The 11,663-nt window shown below is 48.5% G+C and overlaps 3 protein-coding genes and 5 non-coding genes across 10 annotated transcripts; 7 read left to right on the forward strand and 1 right to left on the reverse strand.

Annotated features, from left to right (window-relative positions):
- Positions 1-661: 661 nt before the first annotated feature.
- Positions 662-4,775, forward strand: LOC117645435 (vesicular glutamate transporter 2-like). Its single transcript, XM_034385638.1, has 10 exons — positions 662-1,042; positions 2,026-2,396; positions 2,465-2,698; positions 2,809-2,893; positions 2,959-3,179; positions 3,258-3,407; positions 3,691-3,823; positions 3,905-4,060; positions 4,138-4,223; positions 4,296-4,775. Exons 1-10 carry the CDS (start codon positions 1,027-1,029, stop codon positions 4,494-4,496), a joined length of 1,653 nt encoding a protein of 550 aa, XP_034241529.1. The 5' UTR covers positions 662-1,026; the 3' UTR covers positions 4,497-4,775.
- On the reverse strand, positions 4,486-8,348 carry LOC117645412 (dynein regulatory complex protein 1). 2 transcript variants are annotated; one of them, XM_034385614.1, is made up of 15 exons: positions 8,277-8,348; positions 8,049-8,186; positions 7,851-7,968; positions 7,564-7,768; positions 7,288-7,481; positions 6,985-7,194; positions 6,753-6,892; positions 6,457-6,673; positions 6,246-6,387; positions 5,904-6,166; positions 5,560-5,833; positions 5,330-5,477; positions 5,055-5,233; positions 4,869-4,957; positions 4,486-4,796 (listed from the first exon to the last, which is right to left on the reverse strand). In XM_034385614.1, exons 2-15 carry the CDS (start codon positions 8,180-8,182, stop codon positions 4,722-4,724), a joined length of 2,388 nt encoding a protein of 795 aa, XP_034241505.1. In that variant the 5' UTR covers positions 8,183-8,186; positions 8,277-8,348; the 3' UTR covers positions 4,486-4,721. The 2 variants fall into 2 exon arrangements, with proteins under 2 accessions (XP_034241505.1, XP_034241497.1); XM_034385606.1 differs by lacking the exon at positions 8,277-8,348 and having other exon boundaries at positions 8,049-8,270.
- LOC117645444 (60S ribosomal protein L11) lies at positions 8,308-11,658 on the forward strand. Of its 2 annotated transcripts, none has more exons than XM_034385656.1 (6): positions 8,308-8,425; positions 8,857-8,988; positions 9,113-9,262; positions 9,746-9,893; positions 11,418-11,512; positions 11,585-11,658. In XM_034385656.1, exons 1-6 carry the CDS (start codon positions 8,420-8,422, stop codon positions 11,615-11,617), a joined length of 564 nt encoding a protein of 187 aa, XP_034241547.1. In that variant the 5' UTR covers positions 8,308-8,419; the 3' UTR covers positions 11,618-11,658. The 2 variants fall into 2 exon arrangements, with proteins under 2 accessions (XP_034241547.1, XP_034241540.1); XM_034385649.1 differs by lacking the exon at positions 8,308-8,425 and adding an exon at positions 8,500-8,550.
- On the forward strand, positions 10,136-10,220 carry LOC117639116. The gene has a single exon (XR_004587348.1). It is a non-coding gene; the product is annotated as a small nucleolar RNA snR60/Z15/Z230/Z193/J17 (small nucleolar RNA).
- On the forward strand, positions 10,375-10,459 carry LOC117639118. Its single transcript, XR_004587350.1, has one exon. It is a non-coding gene; the product is annotated as a small nucleolar RNA snR60/Z15/Z230/Z193/J17 (small nucleolar RNA).
- On the forward strand, positions 10,653-10,737 carry LOC117639120. The gene has a single exon (XR_004587351.1). It is a non-coding gene; the product is annotated as a small nucleolar RNA snR60/Z15/Z230/Z193/J17 (small nucleolar RNA).
- On the forward strand, positions 10,885-10,969 carry LOC117639121. Its single transcript, XR_004587352.1, has one exon. It is a non-coding gene; the product is annotated as a small nucleolar RNA snR60/Z15/Z230/Z193/J17 (small nucleolar RNA).
- LOC117639117 lies at positions 11,112-11,196 on the forward strand. Its single transcript, XR_004587349.1, has one exon. It is a non-coding gene; the product is annotated as a small nucleolar RNA snR60/Z15/Z230/Z193/J17 (small nucleolar RNA).
- Positions 11,659-11,663: the final 5 nt, after the last annotated feature.

Here is an 11,663-nt window from a genome sequence, read left to right on the forward strand (position 1 = left end):
ACTTCAAAAAAGATGTGACAGTCATTGTGATTGCTCAACTAACGTGCGCGAATCGAGGGCCGTGCAGCGCCGGTAGGTAGGCAACCCATCGTACGCCACCGACGGCCCGCGCGCGCGCAGGGAAGTACTTACACACGGGGTTGGGGTTTGGGGGGGAGGCGATTTGGTCAGCAAACTGAATGTTCTTACAGTTCTGAGACCGATGCGTAATCGAGCGTAACGGACGCAAAAGTGAATGATATAGCGATTTGTCGGCACATGACCTCGGAGCACCTCTCAGAGTCTTTGAGAGACTGTCAGCTCGTCTCTTTCATCGCCCCAATCCCCAGCGAAGCGCACGGAGAGACACCGCTTTTGTCCAGGCCGGTCTGGCCGCCGCGTGCACGCGCGCCGCCGATCTGCGTATCAAGCAGACGTGCCGCGATAAGGCAGACAGGCAGTCCTAGACGCCGAGGCCCTTCGCCTGCCTTCGCCCCTTTCCTCGCCGTCCTTCACCGCGGCCCTCAAAGCCCCAGCGGGGCCCCGCTGAAACTGAAGCTCGCGTCTCGGAAAGTAGTGTTGTTGACTCTGATAAGGTGAGGTAATGGTAAAGGCCCGACTAGCTGCCTTGCCTCCTTGCTGCCGTGCGGCTGGCGGCGCCGGCGACGACGACGGCGGCGACGTCGTGCAGAGCGGCCCGAGGCGTTAAGCGGCAGGGAGGCAGGAAGGCACTCCGAGGCGGCGGTCCTGGCGGTCCTGCTCGCGTCGCGCCAGAAAGGGAAGGGAAGGACCTCCACTTTGTGAGGGCGAGCGCATCGCCGCTGTCCACGCCGTTCCACAGTGCCGCGCTCATGAGTCTGTCTGGCCGCGCTAGTGCGCGCTAGCCGCTCCCGGTCGCACAGGTGCCCCACGGCTTAGCCCCTCGGCTTGGCCCCGGCACGGCCGCCACCTCCGAGACCAGCGGGGTCCACGACGACCGGCCCGCGCACCGCCCAAGGCACCGCCAGCACGCCCTGCAGTAGTGAGGAGAGCGACCCGGCCCGCAGCATGGGTACTTCCCCAGGTAGGTTCAGTCGGCCACGCGGCCACGCACCGAGACCCGGAACGCGGCCCAAAGGACGTCTTCCCCGTCTCCGGCGTTCGTTTCGGTTTCTCGAGCCGTGATGGCCATCCGCCCTTTCCACCCCCTTTGCGCGTCCAAACGCCAGGATTTGAAACGCAGTTCGAATTTGGCCGCGGTGGCTGTTGTCGATCGCGTTCCCGCGCGGTGTGACGAGACGGGCGGGGCAGGGACTGAACTATTTTGACCTTGGTGCGACACGAACGAGGAAAGAAAGGGCGTCAAAGGCTCCACGTCGATCTCCCCGCGCCGCAAGCCGCGCCACGTGGAGGTCAAGACCAGCGAGACGTAGGCTAGGGCCAGCCCGGGCCAGCCCCGCACAGCCCGCATGGCCCCACGCTTCGGGCAAGCGGAGTGGGGGTGCGTGTGTGGGCTCTTGCGCTGGGGGTGCAAGCTCCAGGGGCCGACGACCTGGCCTCTCTCCAGGCGGGATCTCTCAGGCAGACCGGGGTGCGTGCACAGCCAAAACGGCCTAAAAAATAAAGGCAATTTCCTTGGCAACGGTGGCGAGGACGTGACGCCGTGCCGTGACACGGATCCTTATCGTCCGTCACCCTCCTTATGTTTTGATCGGCGCGCGCGGGAGGCCTCGGACATCTCGGACCAAGGTGCCGCGCCTGAGTAAAGCCGATGCGCAGCTACAGTGCCTCTTTGAAATCAAATAGAAAAGTGGCAGTGTGTTGTCATGTTCATGGCAGTTTAGCCCCGCACCGAGAGCACGTCGAGCGAGCAGTAAAAATCACGTCGGCTGACATTCGCGCGGCCAGATTAAACAAAACGGGACCTTAATCTGATGCCACCCTGTCTTGGCGTGTTTGCCGTGGCACTGTCGCCGTGCCGCCGTGCTGATTACCTCACGTGAACAGCGAAAGACACACGGACGAAAAGCCCCGAATGAAATTCACTGCGAAATACTTTTGCTCCAGAATGCATGACCACGCGGCGCGTGCTGTGGCTGCTGGTGTTCTTCGGCTTCGCCGTCAACTACATGATCCGGATTAACATCAACATCGCCATCGTCGGCATGGTGCGGCACCCCAAGAGCAAGGGTGGCCGCGCCAGCGACGAGTGCCTCCCCGCCGCCACCGTCTCGGCGGGCAACGCCAGCGGCAGCGCCAGCGGCAGCGGCTGGGGAGTGGCGGCCATGCGCGGCGCCGGCCTCAACGGCAGCCTCGCCGCCTTCAACGAGTCCAGCGGCACCTTGAACGGCTCGAGCCTCGTGCTCGCGTTCCTCGGCCACTCCAACGACACGGCTGCCGTGGCCAAGGCCGTGGCCGCCCCGGACGACCACGAGGAGGTCAGCCAATCGGAAAGTCCCTGCTGACGGCGGGTTCGAATACCGGTAACGGCGTGCTCCTGTTCTAGTGGTCGCGCTTCGACTGGGACGAGCGGCAGCAGGGCCTGGTGCTGGGGGCCTTCTTCTGGCTGCACTGGCTCACGCAGCTCCCCGGCGGCATCCTGGCGCGCCGCTTCGGCACCAAGCTCGTCTTCGGCCTGAGCAACGCGCTGCCCGGACTCATGGCGGCGCTCATCCCGGCCGCCTCGCACTGGGACTACCGCGCGCTGCTCGCCATCCGCCTCGTGCAGGGCATCATCGCGGTGAGGCGAGGCGCCGCGAGGCGCAGTCCACGGCGTCCTGCCCTCAGGGCCCCGCCCCGCCGGCGCCGCCCTCTTCCAATTATTGTAACGTGGTGTGATTTGGACCGCAGGGCTTCTGCTGGCCGGCCATGCACTTCCTCACCGCCCAGTGGATCCCGCCCAACGAGAGGAGCAAGTTCGTGACGGCCTACATGGGTACGTGTGGGCCACAGTGTGTGAGCGTGGTGCGCTGCCTGCCTGCTGACGTGCGCTGCTTGCAGGCAGCTCGGTGGGCGCCGCACTCACCTTCCCGCTGTGCGGCCTCGTCGTGCAGACCATGGGCTGGCCCTCCGTGTTCTACGGCTGCGCGCTGCTCACCGCGCTGTGGCTGGTCGCTTGGTGGATGCTGGTCTTCGACACGCCGGCCCAGCACCCGCGCATCGCCCCGGAGGAGCGCCTTGCCATCGAGAAGGCCATCGGGCACCTCGTGGGGAACCCAAGGGTACGCGACCGTACGCGACCGAAGCCCCGCCCGCCTTGTAGCTCGGGACCGCGGTTTACCTGTCTTTCCTGCGCGCAGACGCAGAGGACGCCGTGGAAGAGCATTCTGCTGTCCGGCCCGGTCTGGATCAACGTGGTGGCGCAGTGGGGTGGCATCTGGGCGCTCTTCACGCTGCTCACGCAGGCCCCGACCTACTTCAACAACGTGCACCACTGGGACGCCGGCATGGTAAACGAAAACCCCGATCGCTGAGCTCTGTAGCCCAAGCGCCCGGTTCGCAGGCAGGCCCGTTACGCTGAGGTGTTTCGCGTGCTGCCTGCCCACCAGGCGTTCAAGGGCGAGCGCCGGGTGGGCAGACAGGCCCGTTACGCTGAGGTGTATCGCGGGCGCCCACCCGGCGCTTTGCCGGCCCGACGGCTCTCAAGCTGCCCGGGCCGACCTCGCTACCGAGGCTGCCCGCTGCCCCGGCGCACTTGACACACTTGCCTGCCGTTGCCGTTGCCGTCCGCAGGCTGGCCTGCTGTCCGGCTTGCCGCACCTCTGCCGCATCAGCGTGGCCGCCACCGTGTCGCAGGTGGGCGACAACCTGCTGCGCAAGGGCGTCATCTCCAGGACCACTCTGCGCAAGATCGCCACGGCCGTCTGTACGTCCGAGCGCGCCCGCTCATGCGCCCCGCCTTCCTCCTCGTCCTCGACGAGTCTCTAATCGCTGTAATCCCCTGCAGGTGACATCGGCATGGGCCTCTTCATCCTGGGGCTGGCGTGGTCGGGCTGCGACGCCCTCATGGCCGTCGTGTGCCTGACCCTGGCCACAGGGTGCCACGGGGCGGTGTCCACGGGCCCGCTCGCCAGCATGGTGGACATGAGCCCCAACTACGCCAGTGAGTAGCAGGCCTGAGCCATGCCTGAGCCATGCCTGAGCTGGGCCTTAACGCAATCTGCTTCTTGTTGAACACAGGTATCGTCCTGGGGATCTGTGCCTGCATCACCGCGATGCCAGGGTTCATTTCGCCCTACATCGTAGGGCAGCTCACTCTGGGGAATGTGAGTGACTCAGGCAAGATTGAACTAAGATAATTCATTGTACGCCAGACACTAACATTTTCTATGTTTCAGCAATCCACTGAGCAATGGAAGAAGGTTTTCGTCATAAGTGGGCTAATGTCGATTGGAACAGGTCTTCTGTACGTGGTGCTGGCAGACTCGGAGGTGCAGCCGTGGAATAACCCAGAGATCAGTAGCACAGATCAAGAAAAAGAGTTGAAGGCTCTTAACAAGGAAGAAAAGAATAAAGAAGGGGAATGCATAAAGTCATAAAATTATGTATGTGATATATAAAAGACTGAAATACAATAAATCAAAATGGCACACAAGCAATAAGTGCTAAAAAAAAGAAAAACAAGATCACAGCAGAATTTGGGACATTAACAACATACCCTACTAGTTTATGGGTGATAAAAACATTTAAATTTGGTACATATTTCAAAAATGTCAGTTTGGGAATACAGGAACATCAGAAAAAAAAAATCACGCACAATATTGTTAAACATTATTTTCAACTACCTTCCTGTTGAATAAAGGTGGCAATGTGTCTTTTGTCTGTCGCTTTCCATCTAACTGTAAGAAAATTTTCAAAAAATTAATTAAAGGCTTACCAAAATGTTAAAGCACTTTTAGATGCGGGTATACCTTGTTTTTCATGTAGCTGTTAAGTAGTCTACGTAGCTCTTCATTTTGTCTAGCCAGTGCTTTTGCTTCATTGTTGAGCTTGTGTCTCTCTGTAAAGATTCATGGGTAACATTACTTAGCATGTAACACAGCAACATGTAAACTTAACTAGCCATATTTTTAAAAGTTCTTGATATCGTTCTTTACCTGCCAAAATTGTATGATATTTATTCAAGGCAATCAAAAAGCCTTCCCAAAGCTGCTCTCTTTTTTTGGGGAAAGCTTTTTGATATCTGTGCCAAAATTTGGATACATCCTCTACTGAAAGGAGCCGGGATATAGTGTTTCTCTTTTGGGACAGTAAAAAGGCGATAGACTTCAAATCTCTGAAGGAAAAATACTCAGTTAAGGTACAGAAATTACCCATTTAAAGGAAAATGAAGCATACAAACTGCAGCACGCATAGAAATATCTTAACTCACCCCAATTTATTTTGTTGAAAATTTGATATAAAGCTTCTCAGGGCTTGCAAGACATACACAGGGTCAATTTCTAGTGGATGAAGATCACAACAGATCTTATCAGGAGGGCCACATGGGACATACTGTGTTAGACTTGGGCGACTTCCATCTAACAGAAATATTTGCAATTAAATAATTATAAAAAGAATATAATAAGTCAAGCACTGAAAGGAAATTAATATAATATATACCCGCTTTTGATGAGGAGGTATCTTTAAATTTTCTGATGGATGGATCAGAAGAACCTAACACAGATGACACTGTTGCATGTTCTGATCCAAGTACATCTTCATCTTGAGTTTCTGATGTTTGCACTTCTGGAACATTTTCATCAGTGGTAAGACCTTTGGTTACTGAGGAAACCTTATTATCTGAGCCTGGTTTTGTGCAAAGAGTACATGTTGCATAAGGAAGAAAATAGTCTCTCAGCATCTCAATATCTTTTTCATGTCGAAGTCCTAAAGCCTGTAAAATGAAAATAACATTCATACAAAGAAAATGGGTTTGAGGGTTCTGGGGTAAAAAATGTTCTTACATTAAAGACATTGTCAAGGCATATTATAGTCTTTTGGGATTCAGAGTAAGGAGCTAAGAGATCTCTCAATCTCTCCTCAACAAGAAATCCTGCACTGTCAGCAACCCTTTGGAGTACTAATTTAAAGAGGCGGCGCCTTGAGAGCTCCTTTAGGACAACATCCACTTCTTTCTTCTCTCCCCCCTCATCAAGTTGAGAGTCAGAACATTCGGGCTGTTCTTTTGGAGAATCTGTGGTATCTCCTGGTTCTTCAAGATTTTCTTCTGAAATAGAAAGTGTGGAAAATTGTCACAAGCATCACTACTGCCAAATCAAGCAAAACAATAATGCAAATTAATCAACCTTTAGGCTCCAAAACTTGATAAACAAGTTTCACTGCAGCTTGATAAGATTGTAGATCTTCCTTGTCCAGAAGGATATTCTCAGGAGCAGTCCATTCAAGACCGAGCTGTTGCTCATGGATAAGGCGATCAATTGTCATAATCTGATGAAAGATTTTTTAACATGAGCACCATTTCCTACAACTTAAAACTTCAAATGGAAAAAAAATCACCTTAGACAATAATTTATTCGCAGTCTCTTGGCGCAAGTTCCATACTTGTTGGTATCGCCGATCATTAATATTGGCAAAATGATTTGCCTTTTTCTCAATATCCCCAATATTTTGATGAAGGCGAGTTATCTCCTCATGAAGTCTAACTGTTTCTATCTCAGCAGCTGCTTCAGATTCTCTCATCTTTTTCCTGAGACTGTTGGCAATATCTTGCAATCTGTAAATTTTAAAATAATATGAAACCTAATACTTTGAGACTTAGTTTGAATGCATTACACTTTGCACTACTTTCTTACCTATTGATACGCCTTTTCTGTTGTGCCCTCATCATTAAATTCTCATCCTCTCTCTTCTGCAAAACCTGGTAATTATAGTCAAGTTTTTCTGCATTGAGAAGACACATTGCTTTCACTTGTTCTAGTTCATGATGCATGACCTGTGACAGTGGACATAAATTATTTTTACGTGTTGCAGTTTTACATTGCAGGTTCAAAAATATGACTGATTATTTTGTGATGACATGTTTACCTGGATATCAGAGTCCAGTTTTATTTTTGTTTGGCGATATTTTTCTTGATGCTCCATTCTTAAGCGCTTCACATCCTCATCCTGATCTTCTTGCTCTTGAAAGTGAAGTTTTAAATTATTTGATTCTTCTTTGTCCCTCTGCTTGTAAAGGGAATCCCATTGCTTGTTACATGAGTCTAACAGCTCCTTTCGCTCGTTGTTAATAGCTTCCTAGAAATAGAACAGGAAACAAAAATTTAATTCAGATTTAATTACTGCAATTGAAAGTGATCTCATTTCAAGTTCTACTAACACCTTACATACCTCTATCAGCACAAGCTCCCGGCGATAAGCTTCCTGCATAATTTTGACCTGATTTTCAATTCTTTGAACCAATAGAGATACTTCCTGCAGCTGCCTTTGCTGGTCCGTGATAAAACGTGAATCAGCCGCATCTAGTTCAGCCATTAAATCCCTGATGACTGCATTTTTCTGCTCAAGCAATTCATTGCATCTCTCTGTAAAAAGAATCACAACACCAAATTGAAAGCCTATGTGACCACATACTTGTAAAATTTCACAAGGGGTCGGAATTTGAACCTTTCTGTGCATCAATATCTGATTTGAGGTCCATGGGATCATTCTGCTTAGCCATCATCTCCCATTTTTCTTGGACTTCTTCAAACATAGTTTTGGTGACAGTTTCCTCATCTTCAAGTCTCTGAAGCCTTTTCTTCCTGTTGTCAGTCTCCTCTTGTCTGCGATTCACTTCCCTTGTATCACTGGCAACCCTTACATTTGTGACCTAAAACAATGCAATACAAACAGAGAGTGCCTAAACAATATGTTAAGTTTAAAGAAAATTTTTTGAAACAAGATATAATTACCAATTCTTTTCCTTCCAGTAGCAGTCTCTCCAATTCTTCGGCACTAGCCTCTACCTGCTTTTCAAGTTCAGTCTTGTCCGACACAATATCGGGGAGATGATCCCCATCGTTCGTAACCCTGAAAATGTTACAGGGGGTAAATCCTTCTGTTATAAATAATGTGATCACAAGCCAACAATTTATTATTAAATGCATTACCTGAGAGCTGCTTCATTGCGTTTGACTATTCGATTTTGACGGGCAAGTTTACGTTCAGCAGAATCTGAAGAGGTGACTTGGGGATCCAACGAAACCAACAACTGAGATGAGTCTTCTTCTTCTAATTCAGACATGGTGCTGGACGGACAGTACAAGTTGAACCTAAATTTAAGGTAAGTTCCCACCACGGTTTGAATGAAAAGTTAGTTTGTTTGTTTACATATTCACCGCCTACTACGATTTCAAAAAGACCCCGCTCTGTGTCGTCTGCTAGCACAGCCTTGTGACTATCGCGTTTCCGGGAGAAAAACCGGCACCACCGCGCCTCAGCAACATCCGGTCTTCGAAGTGTCCATTTTTGTGCCGAAGCCATGGCGGTAGGTGCCCGCTGATTTCCGAGGAATTTATCCGATTTCATCGCGTTATTTTATTTTCTGTGATAGTGCCTTTCGTCGTTATATTTTAAATGAACATTTCAACTATATATTCACGTGCACTTGGGGTCTCTTATTGACATTTAAGCCCCTTTCCTAGATGTTGTTGAAGTGGTTAGGGCCGCGCTGATCTTCCGACGTCAACGTGTTCACATATTTTGATACAACACCTCTTTCCCGAACTTGTGGTGGTCGGCCAGTTGGCTATGTGACCGTAGCTTGTCGTGGAAAACGGCTTTCCAAATTGTTATTTTGCCGTCGTAGACGTAGTTTCCAAGTTCAAAGTGTTTGCTCTCAACATCCTCTAACCTATCTTCTCACGAGCGGCTTGTGATTGTTCTCGCGCTTATCAAGACGACGAATTTGTGTTTCAGGACAAGAAGCCTGTCAAGAAGGAGGGAGCGAAGGATGCCAGCAAGAACCCTATGAAGGAGACCCGTATCCGTAAATTATGCCTCAACATTTGCGTTGGAGAGTCTGGTGACAGACTTACCCGAGCAGCTAAGGTAAGTTCTACTATCTGTTTGCGGTGCCCCGCACTATTGTCTCCCTTCCACCTTTCTAATAACCGAGGCAGGCGGGCTTGCTATGAAGCGAAGTGTTCTCTACCTTAATTCTTGTTTGTTCCAGGTGTTGGAACAGCTCACTGGACAGCAGCCCGTGTTCTCCAAAGCTAGGTACACTGTCCGTTCGTTCGGCATCAGGCGTAACGAGAAGATCGCGGTCCACTGCACAGTCCGCGGCGCCAAAGCCGAGGAAATCTTAGAAAGAGGACTGAAGGTATGTATCTGTATCTATTAGTATTTGTTGTGCACTCTGCTTTTAATGAGATCATTTTTCAAGTGATTCTTTCCTGCTGAGTGCTATATCATTCCTTTTAATTTGCAACTCTGTCTTACGCATTCTACTAAGATTGATACATGAAAAGGAACATTGTCTAGCTGTTACAATGAATAGAGTGCACTTTTCTCTCTGTTGGTGTGTTGTTTACGCCATAGCCCTAAGTTCTGTGTAAATTCTTCTTTGCCACTGTGGCACACTATATTTCTGTCTCTGGATGTTGTTTTGATGCACTAAACTGTGTGTAGGCACACTGTTCATGCAGTAGCCATTCAGTCAAGTGCCAGATAAATTCTTCTTATTTGCAACTCTTTCTCACATTTTTTCCTGAGAAAGGTACTGAAGAAGGAACATTTGTGTACATTCATGTACTTGTCTACCTGGGCTCTAGTTCCTGTTTACTCATCTGTCTTGTTATTGCAGGTTCGTGAATATGAATTGAGGAAAGAAAACTTCTCATGCACTGGAAACTTCGGTTTCGGTATCCAGGAACACATTGATCTGGGTATTAAGTACGACCCTAGCATTGGTATCTACGGTCTTGATTTCTTCGTCGTTCTTGGCCGACAAGGTATGTGTATTTTACTTCAGATCATAAATTGTCTTCTCAATTATTGGAGGGCAGGGATCAATTTGTAGTTTTAAAGAGTTTCTTATTGCTACCGCATTTTGTCTGTAGCAGTCCATGAATTTCCTTCTATATCAAAGCTTTCTGATTCTTTCCAAGCTGTCTTGAGACCATAGGTTTAATAACTACTTGATGGAGGCATTTTCTCAGTAGTTTTCCCTTGATGGATCCTAACTAGAGGTAGTTGGAGTGATGTGATGAGCTCATAGTTCATATGATTACCTGATTGTGAGTGCGTTTTTGTCTTTCGCCCCTATCTGATTCACTCCAGCTCTTCCTGCCAAATTTTGCAGCGCAGCTTTTCCTGACTTTCTTTCATTTTTGAATGAAATTGAGTTTTTTAAGCCAATACAGGACTTAGGTTCTATTAACTTGATTGAGGCTATTTTTAATCGTCACTTGAAGGGTCTCAGCTCAAACTTGTTGGAGTGATGTGATGAGCTCATAGTTCATATGATCACCTGATTGTGAGTGCGTTTTTGTCTTTCGCCCCTAGCTGATTCACTCCAGTTCTTTCAACCAATGTTAGCAAAGCAGCTTTTCCTGATTGTTATTACTATTTGTCTATCATTTCTATCTTATTCTCCTATATACTCAAAGCATTATGAGTCTTATGTTGCTGGTGTGAGATCATAGTTGTAATGACAACTTGATTGAGACCTATTTTTCGTTTTCCCTTGATGGGCCTCAAAATTAACTTGTCGGAGTGATGTGATGAGCTCATAGTTCATATGACCACCTGATTGTGAATGCGTTTTTGTCTTTCGCCCCTAGCTGATTCACTCCGGCTCTTTCAGCCAATCTTGACTAGGCTAATTTTCCTGATTTCTATTTGAAACATACTGAGTCTTACTGAGTATAAGGCTGCATATAGCTCTATTGATTTGAGATTATTTTTGTAGTTTTTCCTTGAGGGCCAGAGCTTATAGCTTGTTGGAGTGATGTGATGAGCTCATAGTTCATATGACCACCTGATTGTGTGTGCGTTTTTGTCTTTCGCCCCTAGCTGATTCACTCCAGCTCTTTCAGTCAACGTTTACAAAGCAGCTTTTTCCTATTATATTAAAAGCATACTGAGTCTTGCGTAGACCATAGTTGTAATGACAACTTTATTGAGACATTTTTTAAAGTTTTCCCTTGATGGTCTTAGCTTTAACTTGTTGGAGTGATGTGATGAGCTCATAGTTCATATGACTACCTGATTGTGAATGCGTTTTTGTCTTTCGCCCCTAGCTGATTCACTCCAGCTCTATCAGCTAACGAACGCTTACAAAGCAACTTTTCTTGATTCTCCTTGTTAGGTTTCAGTTAGAGCTTGAAGGGTGACATGAGCGCATAGGTTGAATGATAACCTGATAATGACTGTTAGTCTTAATCACTTGTTTTTTTTTTTTGTCTCGTGTTTTTGAATTCACTGTTTTGGTTATGCCTCATTTTTAACTAGCTTAATTTTTTCTGGCCTTGCAGGATTCAATGTCGCTCACAAGAAGAGGAAGCGTGGTGTTGTTGGCTTCCCCCACAGGCTTACCAAGGAAGATGCTATGAAATGGTTCCAGCAGAAGGTAAGCCATTAAATTCTTTCACTTAATTTTTGATTATTGTGAGGTTTCTTACATTCAATTTTTCTTTTTCAGTATGATGGTATCATCCTGCCCGGCAAGAAATAAGCTGTGCTAGAATACTTCTTAAATAAATATTTGAAAATCCACCTAG

This window comes from Thrips palmi, unplaced genomic scaffold, assembly GCF_012932325.1.
Source record: "Thrips palmi isolate BJ-2018 unplaced genomic scaffold, TpBJ-2018v1 HiC_scaffold_10, whole genome shotgun sequence".
In the NCBI taxonomy this organism is placed as follows: Eukaryota; Metazoa; Arthropoda; class Insecta; order Thysanoptera; family Thripidae; genus Thrips; species Thrips palmi.

Coding starts and splice junctions, on each gene's coding strand:
- LOC117645435 (XM_034385638.1), top strand. Junction 2,699..2,808: donor TCGTGCAGGGCATCATCGCG/GTGAGGCGAGGC, acceptor TTTGGACCGCAG/GGCTTCTGCTGGCCGGCCAT. Junction 3,824..3,904: donor CAAGATCGCCACGGCCGTCT/GTACGTCCGAGC, acceptor AATCCCCTGCAG/GTGACATCGGCATGGGCCTC.
- LOC117645412 (XM_034385614.1), bottom strand. CDS start 8,182: ATGTCTGAATTAGAAGAAGAAGACTCATCTCAGTTGTTGGTTTCGTTG. Junction 5,834..5,903: donor GCCTTGACAATGTCTTTAAT/GTAAGAACATTT, acceptor TTCATTTTACAG/GCTTTAGGACTTCGACATGA. Junction 4,797..4,868: donor ACAGCTACATGAAAAACAAG/GTATACCCGCAT, acceptor ATTTTCTTACAG/TTAGATGGAAAGCGACAGAC.
- LOC117645444 (XM_034385649.1), top strand. CDS start 8,515: ATGAACATTTCAACTATATATTCACGTGCACTTGGG. Junction 8,551..8,856: donor TATATTCACGTGCACTTGGG/GTCTCTTATTGA, acceptor TTTGTGTTTCAG/GACAAGAAGCCTGTCAAGAA. Junction 8,989..9,112: donor GACTTACCCGAGCAGCTAAG/GTAAGTTCTACT, acceptor TGTTTGTTCCAG/GTGTTGGAACAGCTCACTGG.